At 43.7% G+C, this 25,369-nt stretch overlaps 1 protein-coding gene across 8 annotated transcripts in view; it reads right to left on the bottom strand.

The window, feature by feature from the left end:
• The window catches only part of si:dkey-118j18.2 (uncharacterized), a 130,359-nt gene that overhangs the window by 4,969 nt on the left and 100,021 nt on the right, over positions 1 to 25,369 (bottom strand). For all 8 annotated transcript variants that reach the window (XM_068056140.1, XM_068056102.1, XM_068056131.1 and 5 more), the window contains 2 exons: positions 15,682 to 15,750; positions 6,927 to 7,086 (listed from right to left, as the gene is read on the bottom strand). In XM_068056140.1, coding sequence (XP_067912241.1) covers positions 6,927 to 7,086; positions 15,682 to 15,701 — 180 coding nt within the window. In that variant the 5' untranslated portion in view covers positions 15,702 to 15,750. The remainder of the gene's footprint in view (positions 1 to 6,926; positions 7,087 to 15,681; positions 15,751 to 25,369) is intronic.

The raw sequence follows: 25,369 nt of genomic DNA, 5'->3' as shown, positions 1-25,369 counted from the left end.
GATAGAAAAAAGAAGAAAAAAGGAATAGGTAAGCTACATGGAATATGTCAACAAAGACCATTGCCTTGGTTACTCTGGGGAGAAAAGGTTCACGCAAGTCACTTGGAAAATCCAATGTTCAGATAGTTCATCACATTTGTATTGCCATATCAGTTGTTGCTGCTCATGTTTCAGGATTGTGGTATCAAATTACAATCTCCGAACTTGTTTCATTAACACTGGAGAGATGCTGGCTTTGGAAATTTGCTTTGCCTACTGCAACATTTCCTGTAATTATTCAATTATATTTTCCACTTTCAGCCTCTCGCCATCTCATGCCCAGTCTGCTGAACTAATCGTACTGGGATCAGCAAGTTACATTCCATTTCAAGGCAGACAGTGGATTTTAACCAGGTTTCATTTTTTACTCACATCACTGAACATTTTCCATCTGTTATTTCAATATATTGTGGAGCTCCCGAAGGGGTTATTTCAAATTTTAATTGGAAATTCTTTAATGGAAATATCATTGCTGTTTTTTTTTAAGCACAGGACAATGGCAGATCCTATGCCCTGCTCATTAAAATTTATCAATCGGCAAAAGTCACATCTGATTTTGAAAGTAACAGAGATTAATTGCCACTTTCTTACTTTCAAGTTAAAACAAAAATCAATACTACATCCTTTTCCCTGCTTTATTCTCGGCTACCCACCAAAATCACCAACACCCAATTCGAATCAGGAAGGTAAGATGGTTTGGGTTGACCATCTGATCTCACTCTCCTTCCCTCACAAAATGATCACTACACTAAGAGAAATAATCAGGAAGCTGAAGCAAAGAGGGTAGGCTGGAGTACTAGTTTCTTCAATCTACCAAATTCTCAAAGTTTTGATCCATACTCGGGAGTTGAATGAGATGCCCCCCCACCCCCACCACCCCCACCTGCAACACTTCAGAATTCAGGTTAAAATAGATAAACCACAGCTACAGACAAGACTATATCCAGTTACAGTGACGGTCATGCAGGCCCCCACCTGCCAAGAATGAGACACAAATTATTTCGCCACATGAACATTAAAACTTAAAATTGCTGCTGGGAAGAAAAGAGGGCCTATCACAAAGAGTTGCCAGGCCCCTTGCCGGAAAGACCTTTTTCGCATACTGGCGGACAGTGTTGGAACAAAGGACCCAGTCCCTGCTTCTCCAATACACAGAAGACCTGGTCAGGCCAGTTTAGTCACATGACTAACTGGCTGTTTGAATTTGAACTTGCCACAGAGTGTTCGAAAGGCAGAAAGCTCTTTTCTCCTGGACTGAGAACATCTCTCTCCTGTCTGCTCCCATCTCTTACTCACGGAACTGAAGACCCATGAACCCCAAGAGGGAAAAGTCTCCTACAGTGAACAAGGTTTAAGTAGTATACTGGGCCCCAACAAAAAGCAAGACTACTTACAAAAGGACTAGTGAGCTCGAAGCACAGTAAACAAGAAACTCTTCTCATATTGCCTCAAACCTCTATTTTTCTTCTGCTCTTTTCTGTCCCTATCTGCATGTCTGTATCGCGTATGCATGCTAGCATGGGGCACAGCGTTAACTGTATTAGAGTTTAAGTTTTAATAAATTTCACTTTTCTTCTTTAAACCTCAGAAAGCCTGTTTGTGCGCAGTTCTTTGCCTTATAATTGGAAAGCGGTGAACAAGGATTCACCAAGGGGAAGCTCAAAACACAGTGTGTTACAATAAGACCAGGCGAAGGCTGAAAAGACCCCTAGACACCTTTCTCACCTGGTCGTGACAGTGACCCAAAGATCCAAACATTTGAGAGACACCCTTCATTCTGCTCAAGAAAACTCCAGATTGAAAGCCAATTTTAATACAGGAGTTTATTTAATATATTACAGCGTAAGGAGACATTTTGCTTCTCAAATCTGTGATCCCCTCACCATAGGCAGCAGCTTGGTTACACTACAGTTTATAGAGCTGTATTCTACACCTTGCACTGTCAAGTGCCAGGGTTTGGTTGTTTTATTTTTAACAGGATGTAGGCATTGCTGGTTTGGACAGCATTTATTGCCCATCCCCAATTGCCCTTGAGAAAGTGGTGGTGAGCCGCTTTCTTTGAACCGCTACAGTCCATGTGGTGTAGGTACACCAATAGTGCTGTTAAGAAGGGAACTCCAGGATTTTTACCCAGCAACAATGAAGGAACGGCAATATAGTTCTAAGTGCAGCTTGGAGAGGAATTTGCAGGTGGTGGTGTTCCCATGCATCGGCTGCCCTTGTCCATGTAGGTGGTTTAGGTCGCAGGTTTAGAAGGTGCTGTTGAAGGAGCCTTGGTGAGTTGCTGTAGTGCATCCTGTAGATGGGTGGTGGAGGGAGTGAATGTTGAAGGTGGTGGATGGGATGCCAATCAAGCAGGATGCTTTGTCCTAGATGGTGTTGAGCTTCGAGTGTTGTTGGAGCTGCACCCATCTAAGCAAATGGAGAGTATTTCATCAGACTCCTGACTTGTGCCTTGTAGATGGTGGACAGGCACTGGGGAGTCAGGAGGCGAGTTACTCACTGCAGAATTCCCAGCCTCTGACCAGCTCTTGTAGCCACAGTACTTATATGGCTGGTCCAGTTCAGTTTCTGGTCAATGCTACCCCATACCCCTAACCCCCCCAAAAAGATGTTGATAGTGGGGGACTCAGCGATGGTAATGTCACTGAATGTCAAGGAGAGATGGTTGGATTCTCTCTTGTTGGAGATGGTCATTGCCTAGCATTTGTGTGGCATGAATGTAAATTGCCACTTATCAGCCCAAGCCTGGATGTTGTCCAGGTCTTGCTGCATATGGACACAGACTTCTTCAGTATTTGAGGAGTTGCGAATGGTGAACATTGCGCAATCAGAAGCGAACATCCCCATCTCTGACATTATGACGGAGGGAAGGTTATTGATGATGGTTGGGCTTAGGACACTACCTGAGGAACTCCTGCAGTGATGTCTTGGAAGTGAGATGATTGACCTCCAGCAACCACAACCATCTTCCTTTGTGCTAGGTATGACACCAACCAGAAGAGCTTCCCCCCTGATTGCTATTGACTCCAGTTTTGCTAGGGCTCCTTGATGCCACAAACAATGTTGCCTTGATGTCACAAGCAGTCACTCTACCTCACCCCTTGAGGTCAGCTCTTTTGTCCATGTTTGGACCAAGGCTGTAATGAGGTCAGGAGCTGAGTCACCCTGTCGGAACCCAAACTGAGCAGTGAGCAGGTTTTTGCTGAACAAGTGCTGCTGTCGACGACACTTTCTATCACTTGATTAATGACTGACAGTAGACTGATGGGGCAGTAATTGGCCAGGTTGGATTTGTCCTTCTTTTTGTGTACAGGACATATCTGGGCAATTTTCCACATTGTCGGGTAGATAGGAACATACCATTACTATCCAGATAGCCATCGATTTCTGTCTTGAACATGCTCAATGATTGTAATTCTCTACCCCAGAGGGCTGTGGAAGCTCAAAGATTCATCATCCTCTGAGTGAAGAAATTCCTCCTCGTCTCAGTCTTAAATAGCCTATCCTTTATTCTGAGATTATATCCCCTGGTTCTAGACCCACCTGCCAGGGAAAACATCCTATCTACATCCACCCTGTCAAGCCCTGTAAGAGATTTGTAAGTTTCAATGAGATCACCTCTGATTCTTCGAAACTCTAGAGAATACAGGCCCAAATGCCAGTGTTGTAGCTGTACTGGAATAGCTTGACTATGGCGCAACCAGTTCTGGAGCACAAGCTTTCAGTACTATTGCCAGAATGTTGTCAGGGCCCGTAGCCTTTGCAGTATCCAGTGCCTTCAGCCGTTGTGATGGCCTTCACTAATTCTTACATGGACTAATAGGTAAAGCCTGCTGCCCTGGAAGAGGAACTAATGTCGACCTATTTCATCTCTGTTCTTTTCTTTTGGGCCTCCTTATCTCGAGAGACAATGGATACGCGCCTGGAGGTGGTCAGTGGTTTGTGAAGCAGCGCCTGGAGTGGCTATAAAGGCCAATTCTGGAGTGACAGGCTCTTCCACAGGTGCTGCAGAGAAATTTGTTTGTTGGGGCTGTTGCACAGTTGGCTCTCCCCTTGCGCCTCTGTCTTTTTTCCTGCCAACTACTAAGTCTCTTCGACTCGCCACAATTTAGCCCTGTCTTTATGGCTGCCCGCCAGCTCTGGCGAATGCTGGCAACTGACTCCCTTCATCTCTGTACTAAATGATAATTGAGCAGAAACGACTAGAGAGAAAAAATTATTGACTGGGAACAGAAATCCTCCTGGCTTAAGGAGACATGGAACCCAGAGTGATGAGTGCTATCAGAATGGTAAGGGGTAGGAAGAAGGAAAAATGTAGGTGGTGAATCACAGGGTAAAGTATGCTAACAAAACATATTTAAAGTTTTGCCTTTTGATGAGGCTGATCGGCAGCAACAAAGATTATTAGTCCACATGAAGAGAATCCCCATTCGTGGTATAAATTTCTGTAAATCCTTTTCTTGCACCAGTGATTTCAAAACATATAGGGCTCGCTCCCATGAAGAGTCCAATTCCATTTATGCTTGTCACTTTAACCAACCATTTTCCATAAATACAATGCAGAACATATTTGAATGGTGATTTCTAAATATCCACAATTTAAAGATGGAGACTTGGTTACAAGGTACTGTCTGCATCAAAAATCCTTTTTTCTTAGTGATTCCAGTAAACAACTGAAAATTCAAAAACCTTGCAAATATGATGCCAAACATGCCAATCTCACACAGTAAATACTATTGTGCAGCAAGTACACAGACAGGCACTATCAACAGAGGTAAAAGTGACCCAAGCCCTTGAATAAACAAACACTCTCACAATTTGTTTTAAAGCAGATACTAGGCAGTTATGCCCATGTTTGAAAAGAAATACAGTAGCTCCATCAGTGTCTGTAATGAGAAAAATGTCAACCTATCTTTTTTCTTTAAAGGACAGACTAGCCTGCTGGGTTGTTATTTCATTTCATTGGGGGTGGTTGGGGCTTCGGAGGGGGAGCCCTCCATGGGGCACAGGGTGCCCAATCAGGAGGGTCCCCCACCTCTCCCACTAGCCTACAAGGCAAGATACCAGCAGTAGTGGGAGGAGGCCCTTAAGCAGCAGTTATTTGGCCATTTAAGGGCCTTGATTGGTCTGGGGTGGGTGGGCTGTTCCTCGACGCCGCCTCTCATAAAATTGCAGTGGGAATGAGAAGGCGTCAGGAACGGCACCCCCCGCCCTCCACTCAATTTTACGGCACCCCCCCACCCCCCCGGCCATCAGCCCGCTCCTGTGAGCGGGCGTAGAATTCTGGCCACAGAGTTTGCACCTTTAAATTTGAAAGAGATAGAAACGATGGTCAGAAAATTGACTACAGAAACAAGATGCTGGGTTAAAAGTTAATTAGTTAATATTACGAAGTTGCCATCCTTCCATCTACGAAAGATGATGGACGCACAGCAAACAATCCATTTAGGTGGGCTGTCTTCTCTTGGCACACCTTTTTTGATGGCTGTGAAGGCCAATCCTTGAGAGGCAGGTTCTGTCACAAGTGCTGCACATGAAGCTGCCAAATGACTCAGAGTTGTTGTTTTTGACATTGGTGCATGTTGCCAAGCTACTGTAGCAACTGGTCATCGCAGTAGCTCACAGGATATGTTGCTATTTCCTCTTTTGCCAACTAGTGACTCCCAAGTGTGATAGCCGATAATTAGGGCCTTCATGTCACGCTTGCAAGCGTCCATGAAGCGGAGCTTTGGGTGCTCCACTGGTCATCTGGCCCTGGCTACCTCACCATACAGAAGGTTCTTGGGTATGCGATCGTCTTCCATCCTGCGCCTGTCCGATCCACCGAAGCAGCCTGTTTGATTAGTGCCAATACACTTGGGAGTTCTGCCTTTGAGAGAACTGCCACATGTGTGATTTTGGCCTGCCAGGATATATGAATAATGCGCTGCAGACAGCGAAGATGGAAATTATTGAGCTTCTTTCCCGGTAGCTCTAAGTCACCCATGTTTAACAGCCATACAGCAAGGTGCTGAGAATACAGGCTTATAAACCATCAGCTTGGTCCTAAGGGTCAGCTTGATGTTATCTCATGCGCATTTCGTGGTAGCTGCTTTCCCTATGCGTTTATCGAACTCTGCATCAAAGGACAGATTGTCTGTCACCGTGGACCCAAAGTAGCAGAATGTGCTAACCACTTCCAGTGGGATGTTATTTAGTGTGATCGGGCCGGAGATGCAACACATTGTCCCATGACTATGGATTTCTTGACGCTTACAGTCAAGGAGAACAATTTACAAGCATGAAGTAGAACTAAGAAAATAAACCATGGTATTTCAATAGGAACACTACTAAATTAATCCTGAACAAGCCACAGGCAACTATTTCAACATTCGTGCAACAGTATGCATTACAACTCAGACTTATAATAGCTAATGCTTCTCTTACGTATTTATGAAATGCTTTAAAGATTAATACAAATTAAAGTACATTTTGCAAAGGCCTACATAAAATGGCAGATTTTCATTGTTCAGGTTTAAAAGCTGAGGGAAGATTTATGCAATCACAGACTTAAGACTGGTAGGATCTATTCTGATTTCATCGGTACTACTAAAATTGAACCTTTGCAAACATCAGCACACAATGTTGAGGCTGCCGATTCCAATAAAGCATTTGGAGGGCGATAAAGAACAAGGAAGCATCAAGACCACACCTATCTTCTTCCCTCCCCTTCCCTCTGCTCTTCCCCATCTTCTTTACCCACCCCGAATATTGTAGCTATACTTAATCTCAACACTTCTGCAATAACATCCTTGCCTCAAAGTTAGACTGCAAGAATTTGCATTTCATTCAAATTACATGGCACTCTCGGATTCACAAGGAAACAGAAAACTACGGTCACTTACATTTTGCCGCTCACAGAGTTGATGTAGGTAGGCCCTGCCCCCGACAATCACTATCTGGGCATTCCGTGGATTGCTCAGATAAGCGTCTAGTTGCCGCTGCCTTGAGCGATACCAGCAAATGTAGAAGAAGATTTTGACAATAATAAATATAATCACTATTCTGTTGGGATTGAAAGAACATTCATTAGGAAATGATATACATTTCTTTTAATAGTAAACATGATCCTTTAATAAAACTATTTGTTCAATCTTCTAAATTGCATAAGACTTCTTAAAACAAAAAAAATACATTATAAGATGGACTGGCTTGTATTAGGTGCTCCATAAGCTCTAGGAATATATCAACTATGGCCAGCCTCACAATGTAATTCAATATTTCACTGGTTTGCAATCTAATGCATTTGCTGTTACTTCGTGGTAGTGCCCTCACCTCGGAGTCAGAAGATTGTAGATTCAAGACCCACTCCAGAGGTTTGAGCACAATATCTAAGGTGACACTTCAGTGCAGTACTGAGGGATTGTTACACTGTCGAAGGTGCCGTCTTTCAGGCGAGATCTGAAACCGAGACCCTCTCAAGTAGACATAAAAGATTCCACGGCACTTTTTCATAACAGTGGAGGGGAGTTATCCCCGGTGTCCTGGCCAATATTTATTCCTCAACAAACATCATGAAAACATATTATCTGTTCATTATCACATTGCTATTTGTGGGATCTTGCTATGCACACATTGACTGCTATGTTTCCTAGATTACAACAGTGAGCATGCTTCAAAAGTACTTCATTCACTGTAAAGTGGTTTGGGATCTGTGAGGTAGTGAAAAGTGCAAATTTATTTTTGATGGTTACATAGTAAAATAAGCTCCATATCTCTACTGGAGAGTGTGCAATGTGGACAAGTCTCAAGTAATTCTAACTTGCTACCAGTATGACTTTCCACAGACCAAACCAAGGTGATGTTATCATAGAACTTGGCAGGTTTGTGTCCAGCTATTTAAACTCACTTTACTGCTCACAAGTTGCCTTCATGTGTCCAAGTGAAGCACAGTCCCTTTTTGTTACAAAAATTAATTACCAGACTTTTTCAAAGCAGAAAAAGTCTTGTGGATGGAGATCTTCCTTGCATGAACAGCACATAGAGGCATATAAATGGAAAGAAGGTAAGAAAAAGGATTGCAATTAGGTTTCAAGCTCACCAACAGTGAAAATGGGAAGGTCAAAGATTCAGAGGCGTGCAGCCTTACCAGTGCAATGTTTACCAAAAACTATACTTGCAAGATATACTGACGCGGTCCTGAACGGGACACCAGCAGTGGTGGCAGAGGATAAAAGAAAGAGAGAGTGTGTGGGGTAACAGCACAGACCTAATTAGAGACACCAGAAACGGCGGCAGAAGTCGAGGGAGAGCGAGTAGGGGAACAGCACAGACCTATTTCCAAAAAGGCAAGAACTGACATCAGAGAACCGCAGGTATGTGACTGGTTGGCGAGTATAGCAGTAAGTGAATTAATAAGATTATAATTACTATTAGTACAGAGCAGGTTTAGAGGTATTAATTAAAATTAACAGTTCAAACAAGGTACTAACTAGATTCTAAAGGAGGAAATAAGAGATTTTTTTAGATCATGGACGGGCAGTCAAGACCTGTTGCTTGCAATTCCTGCAAAGAACTTCAGGACACTTCATGAATCTTGGGGGAACCACATGTGTAGGAAGTACCTCTACCTGCTCGAGCTCAGGATTTCTGAGCTTGAGGGGTAGTTGGAGTCACTCGGAGCATCAGGGAGGATGAGAGTTTCCTGGATCATACGTTCGAGGAGATGGCGACCCACAGGTAGTGAGAGTTCTGGATAGAAGATGGGCAGTCATCCGGAAGAGCCGAAAGAGGCAGGAAGTGCAGGAATCTTTAGGGTGTTTGCCACTCTCAAACCGGTACGTTGGAGACTGCTGGGAGTGACAACAACTTGAAGGAGTGCAGTTCAGACCATGGGACCAATGGGCAAGGGACTGCACAGGAGGGAACAGCAAAGAGTAGAAATGCAGTCATAATCAGAGATTCTATAGTTAGGGGGACAGACAGGCATTTCTGTAACCATCGTGAGTTCCGCATGGTGTGTGGCCTCCCTGGTACCAGGGTAAAGGACATCACTGAGAGGGTGCAGAATATTCTGCGGGGGGAAGGGAGTGAGCCAGAAATTCTGGTAAACGTTGGTACCAACGCAGAGACAGCAGGTATTGAGATCCTAAAATCAGATTTTCAGGAGCTAGGGAGGAAGTTAAAAAGGACCACAAAGGCATTGATCTTTGGATTACTCCCAGTGCCACATGCTAGCGAGAGTAGAAATAGGAAGATAGGAATGTTCATTGTGTGGCTTGAGGCATGGTGCAGGAGGGAGGGCTTTTGATTCTTGGGACCTGGGAACAGTCTGGGGCAGAAGGCACCCAATCAAAAGGGGCAGGTAGTACCTCAACAGGACTGGGGACAATGTGCCCGTGGGAAGGTTCACTAGTGTGGCTGGGGAGGGATTAAATTAAATTGGCAGGGGGTTGGGCACCAGCATATTTAAGCAGAAAAGAGGAATAAGGTGCACAAAGTGAGAGTATTGGATAGTACTAGAGAAAGAAGTAGTAACCATATTAGATAGCAGCAGACTAAGATGGACTAAAGACAGGTTTACAATGCATGTATGTAAACACATGAAGTATGGTGAATAAGGTTGATGAGTTACAAGCACAAACAGCTATGTGGGAATATGATGTAGTGGCAATAATGGAAACATGGCTTAAAAAGAGTGAGGACTGGGCACTTAATATTCAAGGATGCAAAATGTTCAGAAAAGATAGGGAAGGAAAAAAAAAAGAGAAAGGTGGGCTGGTGGTACCAATTAAGGAAGACACTGTAGTTTTGGAAAGGGAGGATGTCCTTGAGAGGGCAAGGCCAGAGTCTATTTGGTTAGAGTTGAGAAGTTAAAAGAGTACGATCATGCTACTGGGGAGTATTTTACAGGCCTCCAAATAGTGAGAAGGAGATAGAGGGGGAAATCACAGAGATGTGCAAGAACTATATTGGGCGACTTTAATTACCCAAATATTGATTGGAATAATATTGTAGTTAAGGGGAAGGAATGAGAGGAATTTCTGAAATGTATTCAAAAGAACTTCCCTGACCAGTACCATCTCAGTCTAAGCAGCAAGGAGGCATTGCTAGATCTGGTACTGGGGAATGAGGTAGGCCAAGTGGACTAAGTGGCCATGGGGGAACACTTGGGTAACAGTGATCATCGTGTCAGAAGGTTTAGATTAGTAATGGAGAAGAACATGGAACAATCTAAAGCAGAATTTCTAAATTGTAAGAGGGTGAGCTTAAATGGGATGAGAGGGGATTTAGCCAGGGTAAAATGGAACCGAAGATTGACAGGAAAAATTGTAGCACAACAAATCAGTAATCTTTAAGGAAGAGATGCTTCAGGTACAGGTGAAGTACATTCCAACAAGGGTGAAAGGTAAGGAAACCAAAGGTAGGGCTCCTTGGACGATGAGGGAGATAAAGAATATAAAGAAACAAAACGAGATGTATGATACATGTCAGTTGAATTCTTCAAGTAAGAACCAGGCCAAATACAATAGGATGAGGGGGGAAGTGAAGAGGAAAATAAAACTGGAAAAGAGAGAATATGAGAATAGAATGGCAGTTAACATAAAAGGGAACCCAAAAGTCTTCTCCTGGCATGTAAATAGTAAGTGGGTAGTAAGAGGCGGGGTTGGTCCTATTAGGAAGAAAGGTGTACTGAGGTGTACAGGGCAAGGCTAGAATACCTAACGAGTACTTTGTATCAATGTTTACTAAGGACGAGGAAACTGACAAAATAATGGTAAAAGCGGAGATGGCAAAGGTAATGGAAGGAGTGAAAACTGATAGAAACGATATACTAGAAAGGCTGGCTGTGCATAGAGTGGATAAGTCACCTGGTCTGGATGGCTTGCATCCCAGGATGCTAAAGGAAGTGGGTGTGGAGATAGCAGAAGAGCTTATCATAATCTTCCCTAGATACAGGGGAAGTGCCAGAGAATTGGAGTGTGACAAATGTGACACTCTTATACAAGAAAGGGTGCAGGAACATTCAGAGTATCAACAGGCCGGTCAGTTTTCAAAAAGGTTTTAGAAACAATAATCTGGAAGAAAAAAATCAACAAGCACTTGGAAAAGTTTGAATTAATTAAGGATAGCCAGCACAGATTTGTAAAAGGCAGATCTTGCTTGACCAGTCTACTTGAATTTTTTGATGAACAGGGAAGGCTGATGAAAAGAAAGCAATGGATGTTGTCTATGTGGATCTTAAGAAAGCATTTGCCAAAAGTACACACACAAGGCTGGTCAACAAAATTAAGGCTCATGGAATGGGAGGGTCAGTGTCAGCTTGGATAGAAAGTTGGCTTAAGGCCAGAAAGCAGCAGGTCATGGCAATGGTTGTTTTTCAGACTGAAGGATGGTAGACAGTGGTGTTCCCCAAGGGTCAGTGCTCGGATGTATATAAATATATATAATGACTTGGATATTGGAATACAGTGTAAAATTTCAAGATTTTCCAATGATACCAAACTTGGAGGCGTGGCAGACAGTGAGGATGATACCAATCGACTGCAGCAGGACTGAGTTAAGCTAGCAGAATGGGCAGGCAAGTGGCAGATGGAATTTAACACAGAGAAGTGTAACATGATATATTTTGACAGAAGGGACAGGGACAGGCAATATAAACTAAATGACACAGTTGTAAAGTGTGTACAGGGACAGAGGGATCTGGGGTGGGGTGGGGGGGGTTCATGTGCATAGATCTTTAAAGCTGGCAGGACATATTGACAGAGTAGTTAGCAAAGCATGTGGGATCTTGGGTGTCATAAATAGAGCCACTGAGTGTGAAAGCAGGGAAGTTATACTGAACTTTTTTAAAAGCTTTTGTTAGGCAACAATTAGAGTATAGCGTTCAGTTCTGGTCACTGCACTTCAGGAAGGATGTGACGGACCTGGAATAAGGGAGATGTCCTATGATGAAAGGTTGAGTAAATTGGGCCTATATTCTCTAGAGTTTAGAAGAATGAGAGGTGATCTCATTGAAGCATACAAGATTCTGAAGGGGCTGGATAGGGTAGACGTTGAGAGATTGTTTCCGCTGCTCGGGGAAATCTAAAACACGGGGGCACAGTCTCAGGATAAGGGGCCAATCATTTAGAGCTGAGATGAGGAGAAATCACTTCACTCAAGGGGTTATGAATCTTTGGAATTCTCTACCCCAGAGTGTTGTGGATGCTCCATCGTTGAATACATTTAAGGCTGGGATAGACAGATTCTTGGTTTCTCAGGGAATCAAGGTATATGGCAAGCGGGCAGAAAAATAGAATTGAACCTCAAGATCAACCATGATAGTATTGAATGACCGAGCAGTCTCGATGGGCCATATGGTCTACTCCTGCTCCTATTTCTTGTGTCCTTGAGAGGGTGCAGCGGAGATTTGCCAACTCCAACTCGGGAAGGGGCCATACTGGACCTGGTGTTGGGGAATGAGCCCGGCCAGGTTGTTGAAGTTTCAGTAGGGGACTACTTTGGGAACAGTGATCACAATTCCGTAAGCTTTAAAATACTCATGGACAAAGACGAGAGTGGTCCGAAAGGAAGAGTGCTAAATTGGGGAAAGGCCAACTATACCAAAATTCGGCAGGAGCTGGGAAATGTAGATTGGGAGCAGCTGTTTGAAGGTAAATCCACATGTGATATGTGGGAGGCTTTTAAAGAGAGGTTGATTAGCGTTCAGGAGAGACATGTTCCTGTGAAAATGAGGGATAGAAATGGCAAGATCAGGGAACCATGGATGACAGGTGAAATTGTGAGACTAGCTAAGAGGAAAAAGGAAGCATACATAAGGTGTAGGCGGCTGATGAAAGACGAAGCTTTGAAAGAATATCGGGAATGTAGGACCAATCTGAAACGAGGAATTAAGAGGGCTAAAAGGGGTCATGAAATATCTTTAGCAAACAGGGTTAAGGAAAATCCCAAAGCCTTTTATTCATATATAAGGAGAAAGAGGGTAACTAGAGAAAGGATTGGCCCACTAAAGGACAAAGGAGGAATGTTATGCTTGGACTCAGAGAAAACGGGTGAGATTCTAAACGAGTACTTTGCATCGGTATTCACCGAGGAGAGGGACATGACGGATGTTGAGGTTAGGAACAGATGTTTGATTACTCTAGGTCAAGTCGGCATAAGGAGGGAGGAAGTGTTGGGTATTCTAAAGGGCATTAAGGTGGACAAGTCCCCAGGTCCGGATGGGATCTATCCCAGGTTACTGAGGGAAGCGAGAGAGGAAATAGCTGGGGCCTTAACAGATATCTTTGCAGCATCCTTAAACACGGGTGAGGTCCCGGAGGACTGGAGAATTGCTAATGTTGTCCCCTTGTTTAAGAAGGGGAGCAGGGATAATCCAGGTAATTATAGACCGGTGAGCCTGACGTCAGTGGTAGGGAAGCTGCTGGAGAAGATACTGAGGGATAGGATCTATTCCCATTTGGAAGAAAATGGGCTCATCAGTGATAGGCAACATGGTTTTGTGCAGGGAAGGTCATGTCTTACCAACTTAATAGAATTCTTTGAGGAAGTGACAAAGTTGATTGATGAGGGAAGGGCTGTCGATGTCATATACATGGACTTCAGTAAGGCGTTTGATAAGGTTCCCCATGGCAGGCTGATGGAGAAAGTGAAGGCGCTTGGGGTCCAAGGTGTACTAGCTAGATGGATAAAGAACTGGCTGGGCAACAGGAGACAGAGAGTAGCAGTAGAGGGGAGCTTCTCAAAATGGAGACGTGTGACCAGTGGTGTTCCACAGGGATCCGTGCTGGGACCACTGTTGTTTGTGATATACATTAATGATTTGGAGGAAAGTATAGGTGGACTGATTAGCAAGTTTGCAGACGACACTAAGATTGGTGGAGTAGCAGATAGTGAAGGGGACTGTCAGAGAATACAGCAGAATATAGATATATTAGAGAGTTGGGCAGAGAAATGGCAGATGGAGTTCAATCAGGGCAAATGCGAGGTGATGCATTTTGGAAGATCCAATTCAAGAGTGAACTATACAGTAAATGGAAAAGTCCTGGGGAAAATTGATGTCCAGAGAGATTTGGGTGTTCAGGTCCACTGTTCCCTGAAGGTGGCAACGCAGGTAAATAGAGTGGTCAAGAAGGCATACGGCATGCTTTCCTTCATCGGACGGGGCATTGAGTACAAGAGTTGGCAGGTCATGTTACAGTTGTATAGGACTTTGGTTCGGCCACATTTGGAATACTGCGTACAGTTCTGGTCGCCACATTATCAAAAGGATGTGGATGCTTTGGAGAGGGTGCAGAGGAGGTTCACCAGGATGTTGCCTGGTATGGAGGGCGCTAGCTATGAAGAGAGGTTGAGTAGATTAGGATTATTTTCATTAGAAAGACGGAGGTTGAGGGGGGACCTGATAGAGGTGTACAAAATCATGAGAGGTATAGACAGGGTGGACAGCAAGAGGCTTTTTCCCAGAGTAGGGGTTTCAATTACTGGAGGACACGAGTTCAAAGTGAAAGGGGAAATGTTTAGGGGGGATATGCGTGGAAAGTTCTTTACGCAGAGGGTGGTGGGCACCTGGAAAGCGTTGCCAGCGGAGGTGGTAGACGCGGGCACGATGGAGTCTTTTAAGATGTATCTAGACAGATACATGAATGGGCAGGAAGAAAAGAGATACAGAACCTAAGAAAATAGGCGACATGTTTAGAGAGAGGATCTGGATCGGCGCAGGCTTGGAGGGCCGAAGGGCCTGTTCCTGTGCTGTAATTATCTTTGTTCTACTCTTTGTTTAATGGTTTTTGGGATGAGGGATTTTAGGTAGAAGGTTAGGTTGGAGAAGCTGGGATTGTTCTGCCTGAAGCAAAGGAGATTGAGGGGAGATTTGCTAAAGGTGTACAAGATTATGGCAGATTTAGAAAAGGTAGACAAAGAGAAGCTGTTCCCATTAGTTGATGACACAAGGACGAGAGCACACAGAATTAAGGTTTTGGGCAAGATACAGTGGGCTGTGAGGAAGAACCTTTTTTTTTTTAAACACAGCAAATAGTAATGATCTGGAACTCTCTACCATTGAGGGTGGTGGAAGTGGAAACGATGATGATTTCAAAAGGAAATTGGTTGGCACTTAAGTGAAAAAAGCTTGCAGGACTACAGGAATACAGCAGGGGAATAGGACTGATTGAATTGCTCTGCAGAGAACAGGCTTAGACTCGAAGGGCCAAATAGCATCCTTCTGTGCTGTCATAGCAACTCTATGACAATTGGTGATTAGGCAGGATTCTCAGTGATGGATAATTTGACAGTTATCAGCAACTTTTGTAAGTATGGAAATACATATGAAAAGGAAATAGGGTGATAACTTGCAGGTATACCAGGAACAACGTGGAGACAGTGAAGTAAACCCCACATGCTCAAAAATCAAGATCACCAATGCAATTGTTGAAGTATCGTGCTTTTTTATACAAGTGAGCTTACTTATTTTAGAGTCTGCAAGCAAACTTTAAATAAAACATTTTTTCTTTAAATTTGAAAGTCTGCATCTCCACCTTTATTCAAAAATTAAATGGAGTTTAGATTTACTCTAAACATGGAACAGTGTGATGTGGATGACATAGTTCAAGTGTAATTTCCTATATTGGCATGACCATGCTTTAATACAGTACTTACATGTACCAATACAGTTCCATTGTATATCATATGAGATGACTTCTCATTACCACAGACAGAGTCCAGATGCTGTAAAGTCAGAGAACAGAGTTGGTTCAGAATATAATGCCTAACATTCACTCACAAAAACAGTAGTGTTCTTATTTACAGTTTATAAGGCGCGTTTCTGTGGTGTGTGTGTGCTTTCATTATTCAACACAATCTTTAAATGCATCATATAAGATCATGCAGGTACCATGACTGCCTTAAAATTCAATGGTCACCATTTGGTTTCAAGGGACACAGACTTATCCCTGGACTAGGAGTGCAGGGGGTGGTTGGTGGGGAGGGTGGGGGCGCTGGGGACGGGAAGTTGATTATATTTCTGGGTCTCGACTGAAATTCTGTGACTTTGAATAAAAAGTACAACTGTGTGGACTTTAGGAAAGAGCACGGCCAAGCTCAATTAGAGTGCTCCCATCCCCATGACCAAATAACCTGTCAACAATCACTACCTGAGTCACACATGAGAAGTGCCATTTGGGCATTATACCAAAGGTCAGACCAACGTCCATGTTTGGACCAAGGTTGTAATGAGGTCTGGAGCCGATTGCCCCCGGCAGAACCCAAACTGAGCTTCGGTGAGCAGGATACTGCTGACTAAGTGTCACTTGATAACAGTGTCTATGACACCTTCTAAACTTCCCAAAGCCTGTCCACTAACAAGGCACAATCAGGAGCATGATGGAATATTCTCCACTAACCTGGATGGGTGCAGCTCCAAAAACACTCAAGAAGCTCGACACCATCCAGGACAAAGCAGTCTACCTAATCAGCACCCCATCCAGCCCCTTAAACATTTACTCCCTCCACCACCAGTGCCAGCAGTGTGTATCACATACAAGATGCATTTACCAAGCTGCCTTTGATAGCACTTTCCAAACCTGCACCCTCTATCACAGAGAAGGACAAGGACAGCAGACGCCTGGGAACACCACCACCTGCTAGTTCACCACCAAGCCACACACCATCCTGACTTGGAACTATATCACCAATCCTTCACTGTCGCTGGGTCAAAAACTTGGAACTTCTGTGCTGTAAACATTCTATGATTCCCTTCCTAACAGCACCGTGGGTGTACCTACACCACACGGACTGCAGCAGTTCAAGAAGGTAGCTCGTCACCATCTTCTCAAGGGCAATTAGGAATAAACATCAAATGCTGCCCTTGCCAGTGATGCTCACATCCATGAATGAATAAATAAAAACTACCCCAGCCAGAATCAGCACCATTAGAATGGCAAGGTGGGAGGACATGGGAAGAAAAATGGCAGAAAAAGTAACTCAGGTTGAGGAAGTAAAAAACCACCTGACTAGCATGATAATTACAATTTTGAAATGAAACGGTTTCTGCCTTGCTCTTCATCTTCTAAGAGTGAATCCATGCTGTGGTATGATTCCACATGCAGACAGCCGTCTGTCTTGCACCTCATCCAAGATGCCAGTCTTTCAGATAGTTTGCGGGTTGAGGGAGGGTGGAAGGAGGAAGAACATGACAGATGCTGCCTCTCAAACTCAACTGATTATCGCAAATTTACAGCTTGGGCCTCTGAACAGGGATCGATCGGTCTTGGATCCCACATTGATTTCCCCTGCCTCCCACCCAACACCCAGTGGACTAGAAATTGGATCATCCTGTTGTTTGGGCACAGGCATTGTGATTCACGACCTGCCCTTGTCCATTCAGATCAAGGAAGATAGCATGTGAATTTGGGCACCTACCACGTCTGAACAAATGTAGCACTGGGAAAAGGGGATCCAGAATTGCTCTCCTCTCCTAAAACGTTGCCTGTGGCCTCTGCACACAGCTATTAAATGGAAGCGGCACTGAAGTGAAGGCTGCTGGTCAATGAGTGTGGAAGGTTACAGGTACAGGGAAATGGCTCAGCAGGCAAGGGAGAGGGTTCCCAGATTCAGCAATGCCACGTTGGAAGCAATGGTGACAAATGTGGAGTCAAGGAGAGAAGCGGTGTTTCCGTAGGTAAGCAGGAAGTGGAAGCAGTTGACCAGAGACATGAATGCCCACACTCTGGCCCCAAGTACATGGCAGCAGTGCTGGAAAAATTTGAATGACCTTACACATGTGGTCAAGATGAGTGTATGTATCTTTAGATCATATTTCAAATAGCACACTACCAATCTTCCACACTTCTCAATGCACCATGCCCTCATCACTCACCCAGCACCACTCCCTGCCTCTCAGGACTCATACCTAACATTCACATACCCCAGCTCACCCACACACCTATCGATGCTGTCGGCCTCACACCACCTCTCACTGCCTCCACAGACCTTGAGTTATTCAGCTGTGGCAGGCATATCACTTGAACACTCTGCAACTCAATTATTGACATTCTGTCCTCTTTCTTGCAGCAGAAGGCCATCCACAATAAAGCGAGAACCAGGAGAGCCAGCACAGCTTCAACCCCTGAACTCCCTCGAGGAAATAGTTCTTCAAATTATTGAGCCAGCAGCAACAGAGCCCATGGCATCTGGCACTGCAGAGGCTATCCAGGATGATGCTAAGTGGCTGCCTTATGTCCCTTCTCAACTCCCTCCTTATCCTCACCCTGGGACGTGGCATGAAATGGGAGCTGCAGATGGTGTGACCATGGAACTCTTGCTGTTCTTCCCCACCAACCCTCCCCTTCTGCTTTCATACTTTCAGATACCCAAGAACTGCCACCTGGACAGCCTCAGCAAAGCTAGGAAGAAGAGCAGCAGCAACCCCACAACAATGATGAGGATGCACCGCCACTTTATCTTACAGCCTGAGCCACCAACGCAGATACTGCGCACATTTTAGAGGCTGTGGAATTGGGATCTGCAAGTGGTCAGTCACCAGGCACAAGCACACTGCAGCAAGGCCAGGGGTAAAGGTCAGCTCACACATGTGTCACCTCCCAGATGAGTTCTGCTGCAAGGGACTCAGATGAGAACTTTGACGGAGCAGCTTACAGGAGAGTGCTGATGATGCTTGGTGCATTGGCAGACCTGCCAGACAGCCTCCAGTCACCATACAGGAGCATGAAGGAGTCCGATTCCAGTGTAGCAAAGGGCATCGTGTAGAGCTTGGAGGTCAAACTAACTCAGATAGTGGAAGTGATGGCCAACTCCATGAGAATACTGGCGTATGTGTCCATGATGACCTAACTGGTGGTTGAGCTTTTTGCTTCGCCTGCAGCACAGGCAGAAGCCATCCAATGTCTCAGTACTTTCGTGGAAGCTCAGATGGACATAGTGAGATCCATGCTTGCTGCTATGCAGGCTCAGATTGCTGCCATCATGGCAATTGATCTCAGTGCTCAAAGGGGCATGCAGGCTCTCACAACAGTCCAGCAATCTGTGCTTGAGCTGATTACTTGGGTTGTAGGGATTGGCATTGAACAGCTGTTCTGTCTCAGGATGACAGCATTTGTGCTTCCACCAATGCCACTCTGCCAGTGCCCTTGCTGTTGCCTCTAGGCCAGCCAGCCCACACCGCTGCCTCCTTTGCAGAGGTGGTATAATCTAAAGCTTGGCCGTCAAGGCTGAGAGATGCTCAAGATCATCCTGTAAGGCCATTTATAGTCTCCCTCAGTCAAAGCCACTAGTCACACTGCAGAAACAGGGGTAGCGCTGGGACAGGCAAAGGCACAGGTAAGACTGGCACTAGGGGAAAATAGTTCATTTTGGTTAGTATAATTGAATGCATTGTTCTATAAAGATGATTGGCTAATGTTTCTGTTGGTGGCTTTTATTGCTGGATGCTGGGTTGAGGGGACATGGTGATGGGGTGTCTGAAATGGATGTGACAGTGGGGAATCGTGGGCTCATGTTGGGATGGAAGTTGTTCCAGTGGAAATGGAGCTTCAGAATCTGCTTCCTCATAGTGTCCGTCCCCTTATTGGGTTCTAGGATGCTTCCTTCCTGCCTCCTCCTCCCTCCATGAGGAGCTTCCCTACTCTGCTGCCTCTGTGCCATTTCTGGTCATGTTGCAGACTAAAAAAAACTGCAAAAACTGCCCCCATATCCGAGTTAGGTAGTGCTCTCTCCTCCTTGGTTGCATTCAGAAGCTGGCAAAATGTACCTCGTACCTCCAAGAATTCAGCACAGTGCTTCTGTCAACTCTGCTTTAGCAGAGGTTTCACATAAACATCTCAGCTGCAACTTGAGTGGCCCTTTAACTAGCACTGCTTCAGGGCCCATCTTGCAACAGAAAGCCTGAACCTTGGTGAGTGATGGGGAAATTTGTTGCCTGCGCTAGCATTACCCAAATTAGGCATCCTGAGGGCACATCAGCTGATTAGGTTCTGTGATGTCAGGATATCGCTGAATTAATGCCTTCTGGCGCAAACTGGGGATACCCAGTGTGTGCCATTCTCCTCTGCAAAAGCTGTGTGGGCAGCACAGGAAGTGGCCAGCGGCACTTCAAGTACCGCCACACAACCCTAATTTGCACTCAGTATTTCTTTCAAAGACCATAAGCTTTAAGGCACCAAACTTTATAAAGGCTCACGTTGTCCAAGGCAATGACAAGGGATTCACCAAAGTATTCAATATCAGAGTTTAGAAAACATGGAATTCTTGGCTTTATTAATAAATAGAGGAATTGAGCACAAAAGCCAAGGAAGTTATGCTAATCCTTCATAAAACACAGGTTAAGCCTCAGTTGTGGTATTGTGTTCAATTCTGGGCACCAAACCTCAGGAAGGCATTAGAGAGGATGCGGAAGAGATGTACCAGAATGCTGCTGGGGATGAGGCACTTCAGTTACGTAGAGAGACTGGCGAAGCTGGGGTCTTTGATAGAGGTATTCAAAATCATAAGTATTTTTGATAGAGTAAATAAGGAGACACTGTTTTCAGTGGCAGACAGGTCAGTAACCAGAGGACTCAGATTTAACATGATTGGGAAAAGAACCAGAGGAAACATTTCTTTTCATGCAGTAACTTGTGATTTGGAATGCAATGGCTGAAAAGGTTGTGGAAGTAGAACAGAAATCTATTCATCTCAGTTTTCAAAGCTCTATCTATCATAAAGTGGACGAAAAAGGGTCATCTTATACATCAGAGGAATGAAACATTTCACCACAAACCCAGTGGCGTTTAAAAAAATACAATTTGAAACCACATGAAGTAGTCAAAGGGAAATCAGCGTTAAAAATCAAGATGAACACCAACTGAAATGCAAAGGAATTTCTTCTCTGAGGGTAGTGAATGTCTGGAATTCTCTACTCCAGACAGTTGTGGAGGCTAGATCACTGAAAGTATTTAAAGAGGAGGTAGATGGATTTTTGAAATAATCGGGGAGTTGAGGGCTATGAGGAGCTGGCATGAAAGCGGAGTTGAGGTCTGAGGCAGATCAGCAATGACCTTATTGAATGGCGGGGCAGGCTTGAGGGGCCAAATGGCCTACTCCTGCTCTTATTTCTTATGTTCTTAAAATGTGGCTGTCCCAGTACTTCACGTTTATCCAATGAGCAGCTTAAAGTAGATTTTAACTTTCATATTGATTGGGATAAGCAGACTAGCATGGCAGAAAGTCAGTGAATTTCTTGAGTGCATCTGGGATAGTTTTCTGCAGCAATACATCCTAGAAGCAACAGGAGGGCATGCCATATATGAACATTTATCTAATAGCGATCATAATATGATGAGTTCAACATAGTGTTTGAATGGGAGAAATGCAAAACAGCTACTAAGATTCTAGGTTTAGATTTAGATACAGATTAAGGCGGACTTCAATGGAATGAGACAAAGGCTGTCCACAGTAAACTGGACAAATCTGTTAATGGATAAAATGACAGATGATCATCAGGGGGTGTTCAAAAAATAATCTGAGATACAGAACCCATTTATAACCCTGAGGGGCAGGAGCCGCACTTGTAAAAAAAGACAGTCGTAGACAACTAAAAAGGTACGAGACATCATAAAACTAATAGAAAAAGCATAAAGGAATACAAAGCAAGCATAGATTCCAACGAATGGGAAAACAGAATGCGAAAGAGACAAAGGGCAGCAAAGGGTGACAAAGCAGATGGGTAAGAGCTACAAAAGGGAGTCTGAAAAGAAACGTGAAAAAGATTCCAAAATCAAAATAATTTTTTTTTTTACAATTAAATTAGGAAAAAGATGGCCAAGAGCCATGTGAACCTTGAAAACAAATAATGGTAATATTGCCAATGAAAATAAGGAAATGGCAGACATAGTGAATAATTACATTGCATCCATATTTACAGCAGAGGAAGAGATCAGCATGCCAGACATCCCAAGCAAACTAATACTGAATCAGGGACTCATCAAAATTAACGCAAGAAAAATAACAGTAATGATGAAAATAATGGCACTAAAGAATGGCAAATCCCCAGCACCAGATGGTTTCCATCCCAGGATTTTAAAGTAAGTAGGTGAGAACATTGCAGATATCTGGACTATTATCTTTCAAAGCTCTCTCGATTCGGGAACCATTGCTTTAAATTGGAAAATTGTGCATGTCACTCAGATATTAAAAAAGGTGACTGAGAGTACAGGGTAATTTCTAAACAGTGAAAAGCTAGAAACAGTGAAGGTCCGAAGAGATGTGGGGTCCAGGTACACAGTTCATTACAATGTCATGAACAGATACAGAACATAATCAAAAAGGCTAATGGAATGCTGGCCTTTACACCTAGAGGACTAGAATTCAAGCGAGTAGGAGTCATAATTCAGCTATACGAAGTCCTGGTTAGACCAGACCTGGGGTACTGTCAGCAGTGTGGGCCCCACACCTAAGGAAGGATCGACTGGCATTCGAGCGAACGTAGTGTAAATTTACCAGAATGATACTTGGACTCCAAGGATTAAATTACAAAGAGAGATTACACAAACTAGGGTGTTATCCCCTGGAATTTAGGAGGTTGCATCGATCGTTGTTTTGATCGAAGTTTTCAAGATATTAAGGGGAACAGATAGGTTAGATAGGGGAAAACCATTTCCCCTGGTTGGGGAGTCCAGGACTGGAGGTGGGGGTAATAGTCTAAAAATTAAAGCCAGACTTTTCAGGGGTGAAAGGAGTGTAATTAGGAAACATGTCTATATGCAAAGGGTGGTAGATGTTTGTAACTCTTTTCTGCAAACAGCAAATGATGCTAGGTCAATTGTGTAATTAATTTAGATTAATTTTAAATCTGAGTTGATAAATATTGGTTAATCAAAGCTTTTAAGGGATACGGGGAAAAGAGGATATGACATTAGGTTGCAGATTACGATCTCATTGAAAGACGGAAGAGGCTCGTGGGGCTATATAACCTACTCCTGTTCATATGCTCACAAACTACAGCCCAGGTTTGTTCCCTTTAATTGGTCTCAGTACCCCTGCCCGACAGAGGATGAAAAATTGGTTAGGGTTCCTGCTCATCTCTATTCAGTGACCCCTACAATGGGAATAGGTTTGGGTTTGATCGCATTGATCACTCATGATCAAAGAGTCTCCCAGGAAACACAATCTATACTCAATCTTGCGCGAGGTATCAGAGAGCAATCAGTATCTTGGAACCATACCTCAACAAGGAGCCAGTACCTTCAGAAGAGGCGGTAGGGTCGGGAGACAAGGGAGAAAGTTGGCAAAAGAGAAACAAACCCACCCCACCACCAAAATCTTCTTAAAAAAAAGTGTATTATGCCTCATGGATTCTGGAGGCTAAGCCTTCAGGAATGAAAATAAAAGACCTCGAGTACCCTGTTACAGTTTTCTTGGCTTTTTGAATTGTTCAACATCAGTAGCAAAGAAAAAGGTAAGTGGTCACAGTAGGAGTGCTCTTGAAAAAAAAAAATGACCAAGTTTGCACAGAAACAAGTCTAAATCTCAAACAAAAATAAAAAGTGTTGGAAATACTCAGCAGGTCTGGTAGCATCTGTGGTGGGAGAAGCAAAGTTAACATTTCAGGTCTGTGACCTTTCATCAGAACTGGCAAAGGTACTGGCCCATCTTTGCCAGTTCTGAAGAAAGGTCACGGACCTGAAACGTTAACTTTGCATCGCTCTCCACAGATGCTGCCAGACCTGCTGAGTATTTCCAGCACTTTTCGTTTCATATTTCCAGCATCTGCACTATTTTGCTTTTATTGAAGTCTAAATGTCAGTTGGCCAGAGAGCAATCAGAATGTTGTTGCAAATTTGTCATTGGGGCATACTCCAGCCGAGAAGCATAATGATTCACCAGCCAATTTACTAGGAGGACTTAACTACATAAATCACTCCCTTTCCACAATTCTACTCAATTTATTTTTTTGCCATGGATAATTAATGTACTTCACCAAAATACTGTAAACCTATTATCATCTTACTTTTATGCAACATGTGCAGAATTTACAATGCATTTTATAGGCCTGGCTACTGCACTCAAGTGCCTGAACAAAGCAGATTCTTTGTTGCTGCTTTGCATTGACTTGCGCAAGAACTGTGAGGCAATCAAACAGCACTCGGCAGAAACAGAAGCATTATAATCATCAAAGTTCCCACTAAATACATGAAAAGTGCGATATGGCAAAATTCACCTCGGAACAGTAACAGTGATGACCCAATCAGATAAGTTATCAAAAGGTTTATACTTGCCTTAAAGCAAGGAGACTTTATAAAAATTGTGAAAAATCCATCCACTTTGGACCTACTCCTATACACCGTCAGCACTATGTAAATGTTCAGTTTGCCTTGATTAAAATAGTTACCTGATTAAGTCTACCAGTTTCAAGAGGTTAACAAAAGTCAGCAGTAGATGCACAAGAGAAATTAATCTAGCAAAAGTAGAATCAGATGATCAGTTGACTTATTTGTACCACCTTATGTATAAAAAGTAAAAATGTGAGCCAATCTGAGCTGGAGGACGCCAGGCCTAAATCTAAAATTATGCAAAACACTGGAAAATTTAAAACACGTCTAATCTGTCAACTGATTTTTATACGATGAAAGAAAATCAAATCGTGTGGGAAACAGCAACAGTTAGTGAGTTTTCAGGGACTCGACCAAAAGACCTCACCAAAAAAAACACCTAAAACTGAGTGTGTTGACAGTCCCATTGCAAAGATATAATAGCGCACTTATTACAACTGTTGATGTCCTCTCATTAAACACCCACATACGAACATACGAATTAGGAGCAGCAGTAGGTCACTTGGCCCCTCGAGCCTGCTCCGCCATTCAACAAGATCATGGCTAATCTGACTGTAACCTCAACTCCTCATTCCCAACTACCCCAATAACCTTTCACCCCCTTGCTTATCAAGAATCTATCTACCTCTACCTTAAAAATATTCAAAGACTCTGCGTCCACCGCCTGTTGAGGAAGAGTTCCAAAGACTCACGGCCCTCAGAAAAAATTTCTCCTCATCTCGGTCTGAAATGGGCGACCCCTTATCTTCAAAACAGTGACCCCTAGTTCTAGATTCTCCCACAACATCAAACACCCTTTCCACATCCACCCTGTCATGACCTCTCAGAATCTTATATGTTTCAATCAAGTCGCCTCTTATTCTTCTATAAATATTCTTAAATAAAGAGACCAATACTATACACAGTACTCCAGATGTGATCTCACCAATGCCCTGTATAACTGAAGCATAATGTTCCCTACTTTTGTATTCAATTCCCCTTACAATAAATCATAACATTCTATTAGCTTTCCTAATGACTTG

Source organism: Heterodontus francisci, chromosome 2 (genome assembly GCF_036365525.1).
Source record: "Heterodontus francisci isolate sHetFra1 chromosome 2, sHetFra1.hap1, whole genome shotgun sequence".
Lineage (NCBI taxonomy): Eukaryota > Metazoa > Chordata > Chondrichthyes > Heterodontiformes > Heterodontidae > Heterodontus > Heterodontus francisci.
The sequence above is the reverse complement of the archived record's forward strand: the minus strand, read 5'-3'. Positions and strand labels throughout refer to the sequence as shown.